Below are 23,447 nucleotides of genomic sequence, written 5' to 3'. Positions count from 1 at the left end.
TCCTCAATATCTGGAAGACTGTTACTGGCATTCTTTTTGGTCCTAGTCTGTAGATGCATTCTAGTCCCTGTTTACTTTTCCATGACCAGATTTCTCAAGCTCCTGTTCCTAGATCCCATTTCACATAGAATATACTCAAATGTGCAGCATTAGTCAATTATTGTAGGTATGCCAAGATACTTACTGTACCAGAAATTTAGCTGTTTCACAAAACACTTATTGAGGCCCTGCTGTATCCCAGGTACTTGACATATGCCAAGTTGTATTGTAGGCATTTGAATTATGTTAGTAAATAAAAGGAAAACAATCCTTGCCCTCTTGGAACCTGCATTCTAGTTGAGGGAAACAGACAGTAAACATAATAAGCAAAACACATAGTTTATCAGAAGGTGATAAGTATTACAGGGAAAAAGAGACCAGGAAATTAGGGAGCTTTGGGAATGTTTGAAGGCTGTCATTTTATTTAATTTATTATTAATATTTTATTTATTTGTTTTTTAAAAAAATTTTTAACGTTTTATTTATTTTTGAGACAGAGAGAGACAGAGCATGAACAGGGGAGGGTCAGAGAGAGGGCGACACAATCTGAAACAGGCTGCAGGCTCTGAGCTGTCAGCACAGAGCCCGACGCGGGGCTCGAACTCATGGACCGCACGCGAGATCATGATCTGAGCCGAAGTCGGCTGCTTAACCGACTAAGCCACCAGGCGCCCCATTATTATTATTTTAAAGTAAACTCTAGGCCCAGTGTGGGGCTTGAACTCATGACCCTGGGATCAAGAGTTGCACGCTCTATTGACTGAGCCAACCAGGAGCCCATAAAAGCTGTCATGTTTTGTTTTGTTTTGTTTTGTTTTTTTAAAGTAGGCTCTATGCCCAATGTGGGGCTTGAACTCATGACCGTGAGATCGTCATGTGCTCCACCAGCTAAACCAGTCAGGCACCCCTAAAAGCTGTCCCTTTATTATTTTGTACTTTATTTTATTTTATTTTATTTTACTTTATTTTTTTAATGTTTTTTTTTTTAATGTTTTTTTTTTTCAACGTTTATTTATTTTTTTGGGACAGAGAGAGACAGAGCATGAACGGGGGAGGGGCAGAGAGAGGGAGACACAGAATCGGAAACAGGCTCCAGGCTCTGAGCCATCAGCCCAGAGCCCGACGCGGGGCTCGAACTCACGGACCGCGAGATCGTGACCTGGCTGAAGTCGGACGCTCAACCAACTGCGCCACCCAGGCGCCCCTAATGTTTATTTTTGAGAGAGAGAGAGAGAGACAGAGCACGAGCAGGGGAGGGGCAGAGAGAGGAAGACACAGAATCTGAAGCAGACTCCAGGCTCTGAGCTGTCAGCACAGAGCCCGACACGGGGCTTGAACTTACAAATCGTGAGATCATGACCTGGGCTGAAGTCGGACATTTTACTGACTGAGCCACCCAGGGGCCCCTATTATTTTTTATTTAAAAATTTTTTAAATTTATTTTGAGAGAGAGCATGAGCTGGGGAGGGGCAGAGAGCGAGAGGGAGAGAGAGAATCCCAAGCAGGCTTAACTCTCAGTGCAGAGCTGGACACAGGGCTCCATCTCACGACCAAAAGGTCATGACCTGAGCCAGTATCAAGAGTTGGACACTTAACCATATGAGGCATCCAGATACCCTAAGGCTGTCATTTTAAAGTATGAGTAGGGAAAGCTTTATTGAGAAGATAATATTTGAACAGAGACTTAAGAGGGTTGAGCATTAACCATGTAAATATCTGAGAGAAGAACATTCTAGGCAGAGGAAACAACTAGTACAAAGACCTTAGAGTGTTTTTTATATTAGAATAGGAAGAAACTGAAGACAAATGAGGTCACAGAGGTAACTGGAGGCATGAGGCCATTTGCAGGGACTTTGGCTTTTTTACTTGGAGGGAAATTGGGAGCCATTATAGGATTTTGAACAGAGGATTGATATGATCTGAAATTTTTAACAAAAGTTTCTGTGTTAAGAATAGACTGAGCAGCTTTGCCATATCTACTGCAGTCAGCAGACTGTCGACATTCCAGAAAATGTCGGCATCCACTCTGAAAGGATGCACAGTTATTGTGAAAGGCCCCAGAGGAACCCTGCGAAGGGACTTCAGTCACATCAGTGTAGAACTCTGTCTCTTTGGAAAGAAAAAGAAGAGGGTCCATGTTGACAAATGGTGGGGAAATAGAAAAAATCTGGCTACTGTTTGCGCTCTCTGTAGTCATTTACAGAACATGGTCAGGGGGACGGGAGTGGGGTGCCTGGCTGGCTCAGGTGGTAGAGCAGGTGACTGTTGACCTGGGGTCGTAAGTTCAAGCCCCGTGTTGGGCATAGAAATTACTTCAAAAAGAAAAAAAAAAAAAACATGATGAAGGAGGCTACATTGGGCTTCTGTTTCCAGTTCTGTATATGCTCACTTCCCCATCAATGTTGTTTTTCAGGAGAATTGTTCTCTTTTTGAAATCTATAATTTCTTGGGTGAAAAATAAATCTGTAGGATTTGGCTGAGGCTGGCATTGCTTGTTCAGTATCTCAGGTTCAGAAAGGTGAGTTAATTCTCAAAGGAAATGACATTGAACTTGTATCAAACTAGCTGCTTTGATTCAGCAAGTCACAACAGTTAAAAAACAAGGATATCAGAAAATTTTTGGAGGTTATCTACATTTATGAAAAAGGAACAGTTCAGGCTGATGAATAAGATCTCAGTTGTCCAGCTATAGAAACAGAAAGATGCCAGATGATTTTCCAGGCTTATTTGTGATATTTTAAAGGTGCAGTAAAGGTTGTATTGATTTTTTTGGGGGAAAAAAGGAATAGATTGAACAGGGAGATCAGTTTGGAGGCTGTTGTAATCATCTAGGTGATATCTATAGCTTAAATCAGGGTGGTAGCAGTGAAAGTGGAAAGAAATAGTTACATTCTGGATATATTTTGGAGATAGAGTCAACTGAAGTCAAGGATAAGTAAAATTTTGGGCCTAAAAACTGAAGGGATGGAGATACCTTAAATAGTTAACCGACATGAGGAATGCTCAGGGTAGATTAAATTGGGGAAAGGCTGCACTTGGGAAGAAAACAGCTTACAGAAGAATAGATAGAGAATTACCTCATTTTTGTAAAACAACAAAAAAAAATGTGGCCTGGGAACTTTTTAAATCTGTAAGTTGGCAGAGGTTGTTCACCTGAAAGTGCTTGAGAAAGCACTTTGCTTAATCTCGGAAAGATTTCATCTGACTTAGGTAAGTTTTCCTCTGCCCACCACTAAGTGGTTATGTCAAAATCTAGATATTACAAGTCTAAAATGGAAGCAGCCGCTTGACAGGTATAACATAAAACATTTTGTCACTGAAGTGTGACGTACGGTATATTAAGTAAGATTAAGTGAGCAGCTCAGTGCATTTTTACTATTAAAACACTTCTAACTCTCATCCAGATAAGATGTATTTCCAGCACCCCCAGAAGGCTCCTTCATGCTCTTTCCCAGTCAGTAGCACCGCCATCCAGGTAGCCACTGTGCTGAATTCTGTCACTATAGATTAGTTTTGGGTCAGCATAACTTTTATAATTACCATACCTAAAATAAAAGGCAAGTCCCAAACCGCAAATAGAATTGCATCAGCATCTATCTACCTTGGGGAAATTCTAGAGAGTAATGCTGTGCTGTTGGGGGACATTGAACTTGACAGAAAAGTCCTCCATGAAGGAAGAGTGTTGTGCTTTTATTTTCTAAAATCACATGTATGGGGGCGCCTGGGTGGCTCAGTTGTTAAAGTGTCTAACTCTTGATTTTGGCTCAGGTCATGATCCCAGGGTCATGGGATCAAGAGCCCTGTGTAGGGGTCCATGCTGAGTGTCAAGCCTGCTTAAGATTCATTTTCTCTCTCTCTCTCCCTCCCTCTCCCTTTCTCCCTTTCTCCCTCCCTCCCTCCCCTTCCCTCTACCCCTCTCCTGCCCCTCACCAATGCATACACACTCTTTGTCTCTCTCAAAAAAAAAAAAAAAATTACATGTACAAAAGGCAAAATAGCCCCTGTACGTTTCTATTATGACTTCCAATTATTGTGATACTATGTGCATCATACTTTGAATGTCTTCTTTTAGAAAATACAGTACTTTGTAAAATCTAGATAGTGTCATTCTTTTTCATTATGTCTTATTACTTTTTTTTTTCTTAGCAGCCTGAGCTGTTTTTCATTACTTTTATAATGTTAGCAATGCCATAGTCATGCTCTTCATTTTATGGGAAAGTTTTTGTTCTTAAATTTGATAGAAAATAGTATTTGTGCAATTATATTTTATTTGAAATTCCACATTCTGGGGGAAAAGAATCAGCTGATACTGGCCTTATAAATATCCTTGAAATGTGTTACAGGTGATGATGAGCAGTCAACGCAGATGGCTGCAAGTTGGGAAGATGAGAAAGTAACAGAAGCATCTTCGGACAGTTTTGTTGCTATTAAAATCGATACCAAAAGGTTTGCTTATGTGTTAATTTTTTTAAGTATTATAACCGTTGTCTTTTGTTGTGATTTGTGGTGATACTCTTAGACTATAAGAATGTTGATTTTTCTCTAAGGCGTATTGGGACCTTAAATTCTGATTGCCGTTTTCCAAATACATCATGTATCTTACTGAAAAACTCTGAAGTTCTGGTTTACGAAGCAGCTATGTGACATGCACCAGGAATGCGTAAGAACATGGAAGTAACCGTAAATTATATATTGATTATTTCTGAATGGTTGACCACTCTTTTGGGTCCTGTTTTTGGGAATAAAGCTGTTTAATTCAATAGGAATAGTACTTTTTTTTTAATATGAAATTTATTGTCAAATTGGTTTCCATACAACACCCAGTGCTCATCCCAACAGGTGCCTTCCTGAATGCCCATCACCCACTTTCCCCTCCCTCCCACCCCCCATCAACCCTCAGTTTATTCTCAGTTTTTAAGAGTCTCTTATGGTTTTCCTCCCTCCCTCTCCTTTTTTTTTTCCCTTCCCCTCCGCCATGGTCTTCTGTTAAGTTTCTCAGGATCCACATAAGAGTGAAAACATGTGGTATGTGTCTTTCTCTGTATGACTTATTTCACTTAGCATAACACTCTCCATTTCCATCCACATTGCTACAAAAATGCCATGTTTCATTTTTTCTCATTGCCACGTAGTATTCCATTGTATATATAAACCACAGCTTCTTTATCCATTCATCAGTTGATGGACATTTAGGCTCTTTCCATAATTTGGCTATTGTTGAAAGTAAACATTGGGGTACAAGTGCCCCTATGCATCAACACTCCTATATCCCACGGGTAAATTCCTAGCAGTGCTATTGCTGGGTCATAGGGTAGATCTATTTTTAATTTTTTGAGGAACCTCCACACTGTTTTCCAGAGTGGGTGCACCAATTTGCATAGGAGTAAGTACTTTTTAGGTCCTTCAGAGTCCTAGTACCCACAAGTATTTTTTGTTAATCCATTCCATCTCCTCCCTTTAAAAATGTTTTGTAGAAAATTTCAGACATAAAAAGTAAGTGAGTAGTGCAGTGAAGTCCCACATACTTGTCAACTACTTTGGTGATTAACTTATAGTCAGTCTTGTTTCAGTCACCCGTTACCACTCATCCCATATAATTTTGAAGCAAATCTCAGTCATCACATCACTTCATCTATATTTTAGTGTGTCTTTAAAAAATAAGTTTTTTAACATGAATTAACATAAATTTAGCATGCGAAAAACTAAATATTTTAACATAACTGTAATACTTCAAAGCAAATAAGTGATAGTTTCTTAATAGCAAATATCCAGCTATTTTTCACATTTTCACTTGTCTCATCTATGCCATAGTTGTATTCTTAATTTATTACAGTTTGTTTGGTTCAGGATCTATCAAGGTCCACACATTGTGATGTGTTGATCTTTTTCAAGGCTCTCCCCCGCACACCACCCCCCCCCCTTCTCTGTATGTTTTTTCTTTGCAATTTAGTTTTTGGAGAAACAGGTCGTTCGTTCTTTAGTTTCCTGCCATGTGGATTATTGTTGAATGCATCCTTGTTAGTCTCGTGTAGTTCATTTCTCTGTCCTCTGTTGCTTGTAAATCAACAGTTGGATTCAAGTTAGATTTTTTTTTCCATCAAGACTACTTCATAAATGGTGGTATGTCTTCCGTTCTTCCATTATGAAAGCACATAATGACCTCTTGTCTTACTTTATGATGTTAGCAGTAGGCATCAATGATCAGCGCCTAGAAACATTAATTTGTTAGCAACTACAAAGTGGTATTCCTTTCATTTTGATATTGATAATATCAGAATGAATGATGTTTGAAAATTATTGCCAAGATTAAAATATTTGGAAATTTACCTGTAAGTTTGCAAATTTTTTAGTAAAAATTTTCCAATATTAAAAATTTCATGAAACAAATCATAGTGGTTTGCCTCAGAGCAGCAGTTATTCAACTATATATTTATTGAGCTATATAATACTTTAAAAAAAAGAATCTTACCATTTTAATGTATATCCTGTCATTTATGTTTTCCATTATCTTCCAGTAGCACCAGAAATAGTAGGAGGAATGTAGGGGTATTGGAAATGTGGAAGAAATGAGAAAATCAGAATTCTTGAGGTTATATACAGACTGATGTATCTGGTATTTTTAAAAACAAAAAAAAATTTTTTTTTAAACAAATTTCTAAAAGTAGATGCAGGGATACCTGTGTATAGTGATGGTTGATTTTTGTTTCATTATAGACTGCCTGCTGATAGAATCTAATGTGTCTTTTAAATTATGAATAGTAAATTTTATGTATTGTACAATAATAATGAAATTAATGTTGTAGTAACATTTTAGTGTCTATGAGTTTGTGGAGATAAGCCTGCATTGAAAATAGATTGGTAGGAAATACATCAAAATTTACATTGGTTATTTCTGAGAAGGTAGGACTTGGTAATTTTTTTCTTTATACTTTTTTATTATATTTTCAGATGTTTTTGTGGTAATCATGCTTTATATTCAGAAAATGGGTGTAAATTTTTGGAAAGATTAATTTGATTCTTGGTATTATTCATTTGCATTGATCAGTATCTCTTACTTGTATCATAACGTAAAGACTCTCCTGTCCCTGTCCCTAACCACCCAGTTTCCTTCTCTGGAGTAACCAAATCAAGAATATGTATTTTCCTCCCCTTTTTAAATTCTTGTTTATTTACTTTTTTTTTTTTTTTTTTTACAAAAGTGGTAGCATTTTGACATACTTTTTTGTACCTTTTTAATGATTGCATAATTAGTTTTTACTGGTAGATATTTAGGTTGTTTTGAATCCTTTATTTTTACAAAGTATTATATTATCATTTGCAGAAGTAAATCATAAGCATTAATATCTTTTGTTACAAGGCAAGATGCTGTATTCAGATACACTTGCTGCTGAGAAAGCAACATGGCAGATACCAGCTTGATTTTTAGCCATCAGATCCAGCCACCAGTTTGTGTGTTGCAAGAATAAGTGGCTCTTTAATCTGAAAATTATAAAACATACCGGGAAAGGTCTGTAAGACAAGAATTGCAGTTTTCTCCTTCCAGCTGATGACTATGAAAGGAACTAGTAGTTTCAGAGAAATACTTTTAATTGGTAGAGTAAATTTCTGTAAAAACAACTGGATATTTGGGGGGAAATATTTGAATGCATCTAGTGATTTTCTGTTTGATTTTGTTTTACAGTGAAGCCTGCTTACAATTTTCACAAATCTGTATCCTTTCAATGAAGAATTGGTTTGATAAATATTTTGCTTGAGGATTTACCTTTCTTTTGGTTAATTCACGACATTTAGAAATTACTCATTTCTATTTAGGAGCTCATGCATTCTTGCTTTGAGGAACTTTATACTACTAAGTGTCCTTTGAGATAATACGTTGTAGCAAATGGGATTATAGGGAGTCTTATTGTCAATATCTGGAAAGCAATATGGAGCAGTTTGGTCGGAATGTTAGAAATAATTGTCAAGAGGCAAGATGTAAAATTTACAATAGATGGAATGTAATGGATGTTTCAGATAGGCAGTACAGATAAATCATAAATCAGTTTACTTATCACATGCATGACAAGCATAGGGATACTGTAGTTGAAATTATTTGGTAAACATGTTAGCTGATTACACGGTGAAATTCACAAAGATTTGCTTTGTTATCAGTAGCATTTCATAAAATTATCCCCTTGTTTTTTCACGAATCATTAGACTTAATTAAATTGTACAGATCCTGTAGTGTGTGTTCCATCCAGTTTCTTTATTGGAGACAGTGGAATTCCCTTGGAAGTAATAGCAGGAAGTGTTTCTGCAGATGAACTTGTTACCAGAATTCACAAAGTCCGGCAGGTGAGAAGGAAGAGAATTTATTTATATAAACATGGGAAAATGATATGTCAGAAATTTGACATTAGAATATTTTTGGAGTTGCTCTGTATATTCAGGAACCTGCTATGCCATTAAACTTGAAAGGTAGAAAATACTGCTTTCCTGGATTGGTTTGAAAATAGCATTGTGAAGTTATAGGTACCTATGCCTAATGAGTGACTTCTTACTCTCCCTTCTCTTTACACTATTACTTTGGTGCAAAAGAGAGATTGAACATTAAGGTCCCAAACTGTACTGCTTGACACATTTTAAGGAACTGAGTCAATTTGGGCAAATGGCTAATATAGCTTGAAAGTTTTTTCCTTCAGTTCTAATTGGAAGAAAAATCAACAGTGTTTAAAAACCTTTTTATGCTCTTCTCACATTGTAGTTGAATTCCACAGTGTGATCAGTGTGATTATGCCATGTTTAGGATTATACAATCTGGATCCATCTACTTAGAAAATTTAGTACTTTTCCCTCCTATAGAGACAGTTGACTTACTCATATTTTGGTCTAATCTGCCTTGGTAAATTTAGATTCTTATCTGTTCATTAAATTACAATGTGGTTTCTCCCTAGATGCACTCATTAAAAGGTGAAACATCAGTGGCAAATGGCAGCCCGTCAGAAAGTTCAGTCTCTACTCCAACCACATCATTGGAACCTAACAACACTTCTGAAAACTCTCAGTCCAGAAATGTAGAGCCTTGTGAGATACCACCCACTTCTGATACAAAGTCAGATTCTGCAACAGGTAATTTTTAGTGTACCCTTTTGGGTACAGTAGAAGTATTCCTTCACTTCATTTTAAAGGCCTGGAATTAATATCCTTAAAAATAAAAATACTGTGTTTCTTCCCTGTCACATTCATTTAACTTAAAATTTAAAGATTGTCTTAAATATAGGTATTGGTCATATAGTGGCATTTTTTTTTTTTTTTTTACTTTTTTCTGTCCCTGTGTTCTTAGCAGTTTTACACATAACTTTCCAGCTAGAGTATTTTGAAAGGTTCAAATGAACTGATGTATTTGGAATTGTTTTTATAACCTATAAGATATGTATACATTTAAAGAATAGTATTTGCATTTTAGAATTAGAATTAAAAGATCATTGTAAAATAGAGCTTGTGGAAATAAGAGATGTGACTACAGTGGGGTTGATAGAGGCAAAAGAGAAATTTTATACTATATAATGGGGATTGTGTTCAGAGTTGTTTGGTGTAATGTAGCTTGTATTAGACAGCATAGCGTTAGATAAATCAAGAAGTTAACAGATTAGTATCCTAAGAGATGATCCTACTCTAGCATCCCAAATAGCCTCTATTTGATATTTAATGTCAGGAAGCTCATTTCCTTGCAAGGAAGCTTATTGTCAAAGCCCTGGTTTTTAGAAAAATTCTTCTTCATATTGAGATGAAATTTGATGCCCTGTAATTTCTCATTAACTTTAGTGCGATTTATGACGTTAAACATTAACAGGTTTTGAATATTTGAAGAAGAGCTACCAGGTTCTCTATCAGTAGCCACATTTTGAGGTTTTACATCTATAGATCACGCAAATTCTGGATGCCTACAGAACTAGGGGACACTATTGTGAATGTAGCCTGGTTAGCTCTACAGTAGGATACTTACCTTTACATTTACCTGGATATTTATCATTGCCAAATTCTTCATTCCTTTTTGAATATGTTTTGCTCTGGTATCATTTTCTTTCAGCCTGAAAATTTTCCCTTAGCATTTCCTGTTTTACAGGTCTTTTGGCAAAATACTTCTCTTCCTCTCTGAAAAATGAAAGTGTCTGCTTTATCTTCATTCTGGAAGGATATTTTTGCTAGATACAAAATTTGGAGTTTACAGTTGTTTTTGTTTTTGTTTTTTTCAGCACTTTAAAGATCTTCTGGTCTCCATAGTTTTCTGATGAGAAGTGTCTGCCAGCATTGTTTCCCCATATATGGAATGTATTGCTTTTCTCTCTGCCTTCAGGCTTTTCTCTTTGATTTTCATCCATTTGACTATAAAATGCCTAGATGTGTTTTTCTTTGTATTTATTCTGCTTGGGTTTTGCTAAGCTTAGATCTCTAAATGTATAACTTTCACTAAATTTGGGGAATTTGGAGCTATTATTTATTCAGATATTTTTCTCTTTTTCTCTTAACTTGCTAGAAATATTTACATGTATGTTAGACTTCTTGATACTGTCCCACAGGTTTATTTTTTCTTTTTTTTTCCTCCATTTAGATCGGATAATTTTGTTGATCTCTAAGTTCACTGGCTTATCATCTCTTTCTGCTCTTGAGCACATCTAGTGAATTTTTATTCTATTCTATATTTATTTTTAAGTAATCTCTACACCCATTGTGGGGCTTAACCATAGAACCCTGATATCAAGAGTCATAAGTGAGCCAGGCAGGTGCCCTAGTAAATTTTTATTTTATATAAAATTAGGTAATATATTTATACTCTTTTCTTTAAGTTAACCATTTTTTAATAGATTTTTTTTTAGAGCAGTTTTAGGTTTACAGGAAAATTAAGAGAAAGGTACAGATTTTGTATATACCTCCTGCCCCACTGTCTACATCCCCCACCAAAGTGGTACATTTGTTAGAACTAATGAACCCACATTTGACACATCATAATCAGGCAAAGTCCATAGTTTACAATACAGTTTTCTCTTGGTGTACATTCCATGAGTTTGGGCAAGTGTATAATGACGTGTATCCATGAGTATAGCACAAAGTATTTTTCCTGCACTAAATGTCCTCTGTGTTCCACCTTTTCATCCTCAGTGATATTTTTACTGTCTCCATGGTTTTGCTTTTTCCAGAATGTCATATAGTAGTCTTTTCAGATTGGCTTCCTTTACTTAGTAATGTACATTTAATCTTCCTTCATGTCTTTTCATCACTTGATAGCTCATTTCTTTTTAGAGCTGAATAATATTCCATTGTCTAGATATACCACAGTTTATTAATCCATTCACCTACTGAAGGACATTTTGGTTTCGCAAGTTTTAGCAATTATGAATAAAGCTTCTGTAAGCATCTCTGTGTAGGTTTCTGTGTGAGCATAATTTTTTTTTTACTTTTTTTGGCTATTTACAGCAAGGTTGTGGTTGCTGGGTTGTGTGGTAAGAGTTATGTTTAGTTTTGTAAGAAGCCACCAAGGCGTCTTCCAAAGTGGCTGTATCATTTTGCAGGTAAAATGGTTCTGGAGTTTCTTACTCTTCCTTACATCTCCTCCTCTTCCTTACATCTCCTCCTCTTCCTTTAACTTTTTATTTTGAAACAGTGTGATTCAAAGTTACAGAAATTATACTCAATCCCTCAGTACCCTTTCCAACATTTTATTCAACTTATCTTTTAATTCATTTCATTTTCCTTTACCTCATTGAGTTACAATGGCTGCTTTCAAGTCCTTGTCTGATAATGCCAGTATCTAGTTCATCTCTGGGTTGAGATAACAGGCCTTTGTTGATTGTCTTTTCCCCTGAGAATGAGTCACATTTTCCTGTTAGATTGTGTGTCTAGAAATTTTGGATTGTATCTTGTACATTGTTGTAGACACTTAGGATTCTTATATTCCTGTAAAGAATATTGATGCTTTTGTTTCAGCAGGCACTTAACTTCTCAGACTGTAAACTCTGTCTTACCTGAGGTATGAGTAGCACCTCTAATCTCAGTTCTTTGTAGCTTTTTTTTTAACTTCATTATGGAAAGTTTCAGACTTACTACAAAAGTCTCGAGAAAATAGTGTAATAAATTCCATGAACCCACTGCCTGTCTTCACCTATTACCAACTCATGGCCAAAATTGTTTCATCTGTGTCCCCTACTCCTCTTTTCCTTTTCATTTATTATTTAGAACAAATCTTAGGCACTATATCATTTTATTTTTAAAATAGGAGTATCTAAAAGATGAGAACTTAAAAAAAAATAACTACAATATCATTATCTCTTATGAAACCTACACAGTTTAACAGTAATCCTTTTTTACCATTAATTATCTAGGCAATATTTACATTATACTAAGTTTTTCAGTTTGTTTGGAGTCCAGTATATTGCTACTGATTGTTGAGTCCTTTTTTTTGTTTGTTTCATTTCATAAATAGATTCCCACTCTCATTTTTTTCTGTAGTTTCCTACAGTCTGGATTTTGCTGTATTTTTTTTAATTTATTTATTTTTGGAGAGAAAGTGTGAGTGGGGGAGGGCCAAAGGAAGAAGGAGAGAGAATCCCAAGCAGGCTCCACACCCAGTTTAATCCCACCACCGCAAGATCATGACTAGAACTGAAATCAGGTGTTGGATGCTCAACCAGCTGAGCCATCTAGGTGCCCCTATTTTTCTAAATTTTTATTTTAATCACCTGGTGCTCTTCACAAATGTATTTCTTAATCCCTATGATCTATTTTATCCATCCCCCCAACCCACCTCCCCTCTGGTAACCATGTTTGTTCTCTTTACTTAAGAGTGTCTTTCTTGGTGCATGTATCTTTTTGATTTAGTGTTTTTGTATTCTTTGAGTAAATACCCAGTAGCACAATTGCTGGATCATAGGATAGTTCTGTTTTTAACTTTTTTTTTTAAGGTTATTTATTTATTTTGAGAGAGAAAGAGCACGTGGGGCAGAGAGAGAGAAAGAATGCCAAATAAGCTCTGTACCAATTGTGCAGAGGACTCGAACTCATGAACCGTGAGATCATGACCTGAGCTGAAACCAAGAGTCGGAAACCCAACTGAGCCACCAGGCGCCCCTATTTTAACTTTTTGAGTAACTTCCAACTGTTTACCACAGTGGCTGCAGCAGTTTGCATTCCCACCAACAGTGCACAAGGGTTTCCCTTTCTCTGCATCCTTGCCAACACTTGTTTCTTTTTGATTTTGGCCATTCTGACTGATACTTCATTGTAGTTTTGATTTGCGTTTTCCTGATGATGCGTGATGATGAGCATTTTTTCATGTATCTGTTGGCCGTCCTGATAACTTCTTTGGAGAAATGTTTGTTTATATGTTTTGCCCACTTTTTAAGTGGATTATTCATTTTTGGGGTGTTGAGTTTTATGAGTGCTTTATATATTTTGGTTACTAGTCCTTTATCAGATATATCAGATATGTCATTTGCAAATCTCTTATCCCATTCTGGAGATTGTTTAGTTTTGTTGATTGTTTATTTGGCTCTGCAGAAGCTTTTTATTTAGATGTAGTCCCAGCAGTTTATTTTTGCTTTTGTTTCCCTTGCCTCAGGACACACATCTAGAAAGATGTTACAGCTGATGTCAGAGAAACTACTTCCTGTGCTCCCTTCCAGGATTTTTATGGTTTCAGGTTTCATATTTGAGTCTTTAATCTGTTTTGAGTTTATTTTTTTGTATGGTATAATAAAGTGGTCCGGTTTCATTCTTTCGCATGTTTACTGTTCAGTTTTCTGAGTTTTGTTGAAGACACTGTCTTTTTCCCATTGGATATTCTTCCTACTTTGTTGAAGATTAATTGACCATAAAGTTGTGGGTTTATTTCTGGGTTTTCTGTTCTGTTTCATTGGTCTGTATGTCTGTTTTTGTGCCAGTACCATACTGTTTTGATTATTACAGCTTTGTAATATTGAAATCCAGAATTGTGATGCCTCCAGCTTTGCTTTTTTTTTTTCAAGATTGTTTTGGTTATTTGAGGTCTCTTGTGTTTGCATAAAAATTTTAAGATTGTTTCACAGGATTCTGTGAAAAATGCTGTTGGTATTTTGATAGGGACTGCATTAAATATGTCAGTTGCTTTGGGTAGTGTAGACATTTTAACAATTTTTGTTCTTCCCACTCCATGAGCATGGAATGCCTTTCCATTTCTTTGTGTCTTTTTCTATTTCTTTCATCAGTGTTTTACAGTTTTCAGAGTACTCATCTTTTACCTATATACGTATACATACGTATATTTTGGGTAGCTTTATTCCTAGATGTCTTGTTAGTTTTTGTGTAGTTGTAAGAGGGATTGTGTTCTTAATTTCTCTTCCTGCTGCTTCATTATTGGTGCACAGAAATGCAGCACATTTCTGTACAATGATCTTATTTCCTCAGAATTTACTGAATTAATTTATCAGTTCTAGCAGTTTTTTGGTGGAGTGCTTTGGGTTTTATCTATTTAGTGTCATATCATCTGCAAATAGTGAAAGTTTTACTTCTTCCTTACTGATTTGGATGCCTTTGATTTCTTTTTGTTGTCTGATTGCTGTGGGTAGGATTTGGAATACAAAAAAGTGGTGAGAGTGACATCCTCTTGTTCCTGACCTTAGGGGAAAAGCTTTTTCCCCATTAAGGATGATGTTAGCTGTGGGTTTTTTTCTGTATGGCCTTTATTATGTTGAAGTATGTTCCTTTTAGACCTACTTTGTTGAGGGTTTTTATTATGAATGGATATACTTTGTCACATGCTCTTTCTGTGTCTATTGAAATGATCATATTGTTCTTGTACTTACTGATGTGGTGTATCACATTGATTGATTTGCAATATTGAACCACCCTTACAACCCATGAATAACATGGCCTTTATTATGTTGAAGTGTGTTTCTTTTAGACCTACTTTGTTGAGGTTTTTTATTATGAATGGATATACTTTGTCACATGCTTTTTCTGTGTCTGTTGAAATGATCATATCGTTCTTGTACTTACTGATGTGTTGTATCATGTTGATTGATTTGCAATATTGAACCACCCTTACAACCCATGAATAAATGTGACCGTGATGATGGTGAATGATTTTTTTTTTTTTAATGTAAACTTTATCCCCATGTGGGGCTTGAACTCATTACTCCGAGATCAAGAGTCACGTGCTCTACCGACTGAGCCAGCCAGGTGTCCACTGGTGAATGATACGTTTTTTGTTTTTCGTTTTTTAGTGTGTTGTTGAATTCAGTTTGCTAGTATTTTGTTGAGGATATTTGCATCTGTGTTCATCAGAGATAGTTGCCTATAGTTCTCTTTTTTTGTGTGTTGTCTTTATTTCGTTTTGGTATCAGGTAATGCTAGCCTCATAGAATGAATTTGGAAGTTTTCCTTCCTTTTCTAGTTTTTAGAATAGTTTGAGAATAGGTATGAACTCTTCTTTAAACGTTTGGTAGAATTTGCCTGTTAAGTCATCTGGTTCTGGACTTTTGTTTCTTGGGAAAGTTTTGATTACTGATTCAATTTCTTTGCTGGTCATCAGTCTGATCAAATTTTCTGTTTCTTCCTGTTTCTGTTTTAGTGGTTTATATGTTTCTGGAAATTTATCCACTTCTTCTAGGTTGTCCAATTAGTTGGCATATAATTTTTTATAATATTCTCTTATAATTGTTTGTATTTATATGATGTTGGTTGTTATTTCTCTTTTCTCACTTTGTGATTTTGAGTCCTTTCTCTCTTTTTTTTTTTAATTTTTTGTATGTTTATTCATATTTGAGAGACAAAGAGTGCAAGTGGTGGAGGGGCAGAGAGAGAGGGAATCACAGAATCCAAATCTGTGTCGGCACAGAACCCAATGTGGGGCTCAAACCCATGAACTGTGAGATCATGACCTGAGCCAAAGTTAGACACCCAGTCTTTTGAGCCACCCAGGTGCCTGCCCCTCTCTCTCTCTCTCTCTCTCTCTCTCTCTCTCTCTGTCTCTCTCTGTCTCTCTCTGTCTCTCTCTGTCTCTCTCTTTTCTTTTCTTTTATGTTTATTTATTTATTTTGAGAAAGAGTGAGAGAGCATGAGCAGGGGAGGGACAGTGACAGAGGGTGAGAGAGAATCCAAAGCAGGCTCCATGCTGTCAATGTAGAGCCCAATGTGGGGCTTCGTTCCATGAACCCTTACGTAAGATCATAACCTGAGCCCAAATCAGGAGTCGGATGCTTAACTGACTGAGACAGTCAGGCACCCCAGAGTTCTTGCTCTTTTTTTGTTAAGTCTGGCTAGAAGTTAATCAGTTGTATTGGTTTTTGTTTTTGTTTTTTCAAAGAACCAGCTCCTGATTTCATTTATCTGTTCTGTTGGTATTTTCAGTTTCTATTTCATTTATTTTTGTTCTCATATTTATTATTTCCTTCTTCCTGACCTTGGTGGCCCTCAACTGCCTTGTTTCCCACTTATATTCTATTATATGTGGACCCAAATGTCAGAATTAGAGAGAATTCCAAGCAGGCTCCAAGCTGTCAGCGCAGAGCTTGACATGGGGCTTGAACAAATGAACCGTGAGATCATGACCTGAGCCAAAACCAAGAGTCTGATGCTTAACCAAGTGAGCCATCCAGGCCCCTCTTTTTTTTTTTTTTTTTTTTTTTTATTTAAATTAAACCTTGCACCCAACGTGGGGCTCAAATTCATGACCCTGAGGTCAAGAGTTGCATGCTCTACTGACTGAGCAAGCCAGGTGCCCTAGTAATCACTCATTTCTTATCTTCTCCAACTCTTAGGTAAAATTTGTAATGTTTAAGAAGATTATTAACAAATGTAACCCAAATGTTTATGTTTCTTAAAAATCGGCATTAAATGCAATATTTTCTTATTTCTTTTTATTAAATAACTAAGGAGGAGAGAGTTCAGGCCATGCCAGTCCATCTCAGGAGCCTGGTGGATGTTCAAATCAGAGACCTCCAGAGGACCTGACTGTCAGAGTGGAAAGGTTTGCTTTTATTTTTGCAAATAGTATTTTGAAAAGACAGTGGTTTTCAGTTATTTCATTAATTTGAATAAAAGCTAAAATTTCACAAATGAAGTTTCAGAATCCTGGGTCGAAATTTTTTATTACCTGACCAACTTAATTGTATCCATAAAGACTACATTCTAGAAGTAAAGTTGAGTATCTCTTAAGTCATCAGTCAGCTTTAGGTCTGATCAGCCCAAGAATCTTTTTTGCTGGTTTTTGGTACATGTATGTTTCCGTCTGTCACTTCTGCTTTGATCTCTCTCTACCATAGGATAGTAAGTTCCAGATGGGAAGAACTTCACTTGCTTTTATGACTGTATACTGAGTCTGGGTTCTGCATAAGTGCATGTCTATTAAACGTCATGTGTTATTACTTGGTCTAATCAGATACAGATTTATAACTTTTTGTGGCTTGTAGTTTTATATTTTTAATAATACAGAAATTACCAAATTAGAGTCCTGTATACTATGGTTCTTAAGTTACATGAATTAATGGTAAATGGATAAAGCAAGAATATTTTTTAATCCTGACCTAACACCATTTAGTGTTATATGGAAGTTAAGAAAATGCCTTAGACTTGACAGTTTCTTGTTCACATAGATTCTACAGGAAAACAAGTTTCAAGATGATTACAAATACTGGGTATTTGGTTTTGCTCATGACTAAGAATCAGCTTCATTTCAGCAAAACCTAGATTCTGATGGTTCTTTCTAGGAGTCCCAGCAGGCCAAGATCTTGAGCTAAAAAGGATAGATCTCACCACTATGGTGGTGAGAAGTGGTAGAAGGCTCAAAGAACAGCTGCAGGGAACCAAAGTTCCCAGTGGTTCATCCTCTCTGTTTCTTTCTGTTTTGCTAACATCAAATCTACCTCTATGCATCTGTCCTTGAATCACGTTGGGGTGATGTGACAGTAAAAGATGAGAAAAGAATTTGGAGATTTGAGGGGAATGAGAAGAAACACAGCAGATAGCCCTTAATTGTAGGGTAGGCTTAGGTGCTATTTAATTGCAGTAGATAAGGGGAGTTTCTGTTGTTTCTTAATAGCTTCCATTCTTATGTAAGAGAGTGTCTGCCCATGTCTGCCTGCATGGTTCTGCAAAGAGGATATAATACACCATCTTTAATTAAAAAATACTTACCATATGTATTTACACTAGTGTATGTGTGTTATATATAGTATAATGAGCCAGTAAAGTTAGTTTAAGACACACAACAAAATGTTTGTATTAATATCTTTGAAAGGGGAATTAGGGATTTTTTTTTTCTTCTGAGGTTGCCAAACTGTCTTCATTGAGCATTTTTACTCTTATAATTAAAATATCAGGACAGAATGGGTTTACAAGTCGAGATCCTTAAACTGAAAAAAAAACAAAAAACCAAAAAAACAAACAACTTTACTCTTGGAGATACATACATTTATGTGTTTTTAAACCGTATGCTTTTAGAACCGTTATATGAAATGTATGTGGGCTAGGGCCTTTTAAAAAAGGATACTAGGGGTGCCTGGGTGGCTCAAGTCGGTTAAGCATCTGACTTCATCTCAGGTCATGGTCTCGCAGTCTGTGAGTTTGAGCCTGCATTGGGCTTCTGTGCTGACGACTCAGAGCCTGGATGGATCCTCCTTCAGATTGTGTCTCCCCCTATCTCTCTGTCCCTCCCCAGCTCATGCTCTGTCTCTCAAAAATGAAAAAACATTAAAAAAAAATCTTTTTTAAAAGGATACTAAATGTTGAAATTGGATGAAATGTTGGCATACTTACCATTGAAACAGTTTTCATTGGGAAGTGACTGTTCTTGGTTTAAACACCTTTTGAAAAATCTAGGTCATATAATTAAAATCATATATACACTTCAAATTATTGCTGAGATTAATTTATCAGGTCAGTTAACCAATAAAGCCTAGGCCCTAATACTGACTGATTCATGCCCTGGGGTCCTATATTCTATTCATCTGAGTTATATCCAGTTAGGAATTTTGTTTGTTTTATGGAATCTAATTTGTTTATCAACAACTAAAAACAATAGCATATAATACTCCTATCCCAAATGACCTCTTAGCTTATCATTTATATCCTTCAAATTGCCTTCATCTTTAACATGCCTTGTCATAGACTGTAGTGCTCTTATGCCTTTGACTCACCCATGCTCTGCAGGTTATTGAACTCTAAAACCCTAATGTGCTGCTAGTTTCCCTGTCTTATAGAACTGATCTGTGGTGCCTTTTCATAGCCCAGAAAAATTGTACACATCAAATACCTGTGGTGTAATCTGATTTTTATAGAATTTTGTAATACCAAACTCTATAAAGCAAAATATATGTATTCTTCCTCTAACTTTGATATTAAAAAAATTTTTTTTTTAATGTTTGTTTATTTTTGGGAGGAGGAGAGGGGCAGAGAGAGGGAGAGACAGAATCCGAAGCAGCTCCAGGCTCTGAGCTGTCAGCACAGAGCCCGATGCAGGGCTCAAACTTAAAAACTGTGAGATTGTGACCTGAGCCGAAGTCAGACACTTAGCTGACTGAGCCACCCAGGTGCCCCTAACTTTGATATTTTAAAATCTAAGTCCTACAAATTAAAAACTCAGCCTTAAAATTTGGCAGGATAGATTAGCAAATGTAGGATTCTTATTTTCCTCTTAAGCTATATCTGTTTTCTGAGACCAAGTTTCTGGAAACCTAAGTAGTTCCCACTAGATCTTGGGTTTTTTTCTTATCTGACTTCAGGGAAAAGTAATTTTGTTAGGGGGCAAGGTGATTAAACCAAATTGATGTCAACTCAGAAACTCTCATCCTATTGCATACATATTGAGAAAAAAATCCATCTAAACCATCTTAAGGAAGTAAACTTGATTTTTTAAAAAACAGATCAAGAGGTGCCTGGGTGGCTCAGTCGGTTAAGCGTTTTGGCTCAGGTAATGATCTCATGGCTTGTGAGTTCGAGCCCTGGGTTGGGCTCTGTGCTGACAGCTAGGAACCTGGAGTCTGCTTCGGATTGTTTCTCCCTCTCTCTCTGCCCCTCTCCCGCTCACACTCTACCTGTCTCGCCTTCAAAAATAAACATTAAAAAAATTTTTAAAAAACAACACAGATTGAGGGGCACCTGGATGGCTCAGTTGTTTGAGCATCCAACTTCGGCTCAAGTCATAATCTCACAGTTTGAGTTTGAGCCTTGCATCAGGCTCACTGCTGTCAGCACAGAGCCTGCTTTGGATCCTTTGTCTCCCTGACTCTGCTCCTCCCCAACTTGTGCCCTCTCTCTCAAAAATAAATAAACCTTAAAAAAAAAAAAAGGTTGGGGGCACCTCGGTGGCTCAGTTGGTTAAGCATCTGACTCTTGGTTTCAGCTCAGGTCACGAACTCATGGTTTGTGAGTTTGAGCCCCACCTCGGGCTCTGTGCTGACAGTGTGGAGTCTGCTTGGAATTCTCTCTCTCCCTCTCTGTCTGCCCCTCCCTTACTCGCTCTCTCTCAAAATACACAAATAAACTTTAAAAAAACAACAACAGGTTGATGATTTGGAATTGGCAGGTACCAATTTTTCTTCTTAATATTAAAATATATATAGTGTTTTCAAAGCTAAAAGATGTGAAATTTGCATCTTTCTTTTAAACTAGTATCTGTGCCCAAGGTGGGGCTTGAACTCATGACGCTGAGATCAACAGTCACATAGTCTACTGACTGATCTAGCCAGATGCCCCTGAAATTTGAATCTTTTATTTATTTATTTATTTATTATTTTTTTTTTTTTTCAACGTTTATTTATTTTTGGAACAGAGAGAGACAGAGCATTAACGGGGGAGGGGCAGAGAGAGAGGGAGACACAGAATCGGAAACAGGCTCCAGGCTCTGAGCCATCAGCCCAGAGCCCGACGCGGGGCTCGAACTCACGGACCGCGAGATCGTGACCTGGCTGAAGTCGGACGCTTAACCGACTGCGCCACCCAGGCGCCCCTGAAATTTGAATCTTTTAGTGACTCATGTGAAAAAATAAGCCTTTTAGTTAAATTTTGATTATTTTTTTAAATGTCATTGTGTTTAAAAATTGACATAATTCTTTGGGAAAGATAATATGTAGTACCATCACTTCCAACCCTTTTTTTTTTTTTCTTTTTTGGTAAAGATTTCAAGCCTCAAAAAGTTAAAAGTATAATGACTTTTTTGCTGATTCATTTGAAAGTTGCAGGCACCATTTCATTTTACCCTAAATACTTGAGTATGTATCTCTATCTGTTAAGAATAAAAATATTGACTGTGGTTTTACAGGCTCTCAGTAGGGGCTCCAGCCTAGGAGGGGGCCTGAGGGTCTGTACCCACTGACTTATGCCCTTCCCCATCCCTCAGGCCAACAAACATCCTTTAGCAGTAGATTCCTAGATGCAGGAGTGATGAAACAGTCAATTTGTCATTAAGATGCAGTGGACTTTTCAACTAGATTAGAACAAAATAATATCTGTTTTTCTCTGAAGAGAATTGTGCAAATTATATGCAATTAAAGACATTTTCAGATGTTAGTATACCATTGTCACACCCAAATTGTGAATTTATACAGTAAGATTATCTGATAAGCAATCACATTCATATTTGCCCATTATTTTAATAATGTCCTTTATAACTTTTTTTCCCTGATACAGGATCCAATCAAGGGTCATTCATTGAATTTAGTTTAGTCTCTTCTAATTCAAAGTATTTCGTTTGTTTTGCTTGTATTTGTTTTTATTTTTCACAGCTTGGACATTCTTTAAAAGAGTCTAGGCTGTTTCTAGAATGTCCTTTGATCCAGTCCTTGTTTCATCATTCTAAGTTAGAGAACATTACCTAGGTAATGATTTGTCTTTCTCATTACATCAGGAGGCACCTGATATCAGATGTATGCATTTTTGGTGATACTAAATTTAACTGTTAAGATGGTATCTCTTGGATTCTCAGTTAGAAAGACACCTTTTCACGAATTAAAAATTATTTATAGGGTGTTTCTTTGAAACAGTGAATATATGCTGTTCCTCAGAAACTTTCAACCAGTGATTTTGGCATCTTTTGATTTTTGCTTGTATCACTTATTTCACTGGTAGTTGGAAATGGTGATTTTTCTAATTTCATACCTTCTAATTTCTTTCTTACCTTACATATTTCTTAGCGTTCTTCTTTAGAGAAGTGCTTTGATCCACCTCCTCTTGCTTTTTATCCCCCTTTTTTTTTTTCAGTAAACTTACTAGTTAGTTACCAAATAGTGTACTACATGCACTAGGGGCCTAATAACCCTTTCTCGATGACGACTTCCCTCCCCCAAATAAACACTGTCCTGAATCTAACACTATAGATGAGTTTTGCCTGTTTGTAAACTTCATTATGGAATCACCTCATTTGCTCAGACTCTTCTGAGCTGCTACATGTGGCAATAATTGGCACATTCTCATTGCCATTCTGTTGATGGATTTTTTAAAACTGTTTTCATTTTGGGGGCTTTTATGAATTGGATTGCTATATGAACATTCTTTTACATGTCTCAGTGGATGTATCTTTTGGGTGTATTTGCAGGAGTGGGGAAAGGGTCGTAGATACATGCCAAATAGTTCTCCAAAGTGGTTATACATAACCAGTTTATAACTCCCCTTAGCGGTAAAATGTTTTATGGATCTTTTTCTTTTTTTTCCCCCCATTTTTTTTTTTTACAGTTCATTTCTCTTATGATTCTTTTTGGTGCACACGCTGCCCTACATTTGGCTAGTGACATCCTCTGCATGCTTGGTTTTCTGTCCTTTAATGTATGTCCCTATCATTCTTTGAGCACTGCCTTGATTTCTGGCACAGGTTTTTCAACTGACCTTTAACAAATGCTTATATCTTTGTAACTAAAATCCCTCTGAGAAAGTACCATTAATTTGTTAAAATTGAGGTAATTTACATACCACAAAATTTAAAGTGTATAATTCACTGGGTTATAATGTATTCACCAGGTTGTGCAACCATTACTATTGCCTGCTTTCATAATTGTTAGTTTTTACTTATGAACTTATAGTTGGGAATCAATTTTGGTATTACTAGTTTTTATAAATGCTAGCCTTTGGTTTTTTGCTTTTACTTTTAATTTTGTGCTATATTGCTGTTTACTTCTATGTAAGGGGGAAAAAGCATTTGTAAGTCATTGATTTATGTACTTATTTGAAGACATGTATGTGTATTTTCAAATCTGTATCAGATACCTTGCGGGGAAGGGGTACTAATGGTTAAGAAGTAGAAGGCGGAATAGGCTTCTGATAGGCTGGCTCCCACTGACTGTTCATAGATGTCTCTTGGGGCCAGAGGCCAGGGAGATGACTTGTTGCTTTGCCTTCAGGATTTTTTTTGTTTGTCACTACATTTCCCCAGTTTTAGTTAAATGAATTTCCCAAATGTATATCAT

General features: G+C 36.5%; 1 protein-coding gene across 1 annotated transcript in view; it reads left to right on the top strand.

Annotated features, from left to right (window-relative positions):
* Positions 1–23,447, top strand: part of UBXN4 (UBX domain protein 4) — a 43,279-nt gene that overhangs the window by 4,757 nt on the left and 15,075 nt on the right. The window contains exons 2-6 of the mRNA XM_047870862.1: positions 4,383–4,485; positions 7,721–7,749; positions 8,255–8,373; positions 8,973–9,147; positions 16,927–17,020. Coding sequence (XP_047726818.1) covers positions 4,383–4,485; positions 7,721–7,749; positions 8,255–8,373; positions 8,973–9,147; positions 16,927–17,020 — 520 coding nt within the window. The remainder of the gene's footprint in view (positions 1–4,382; positions 4,486–7,720; positions 7,750–8,254; positions 8,374–8,972; positions 9,148–16,926; positions 17,021–23,447) is intronic.

This window comes from Prionailurus viverrinus, chromosome C1, assembly GCF_022837055.1.
Source record: "Prionailurus viverrinus isolate Anna chromosome C1, UM_Priviv_1.0, whole genome shotgun sequence".
NCBI lineage: Eukaryota > Metazoa > Chordata > Mammalia > Carnivora > Felidae > Prionailurus > Prionailurus viverrinus.
Note: the sequence above shows the minus strand (reverse complement) of the source record. Positions and strands in the feature narration are given on the sequence as shown.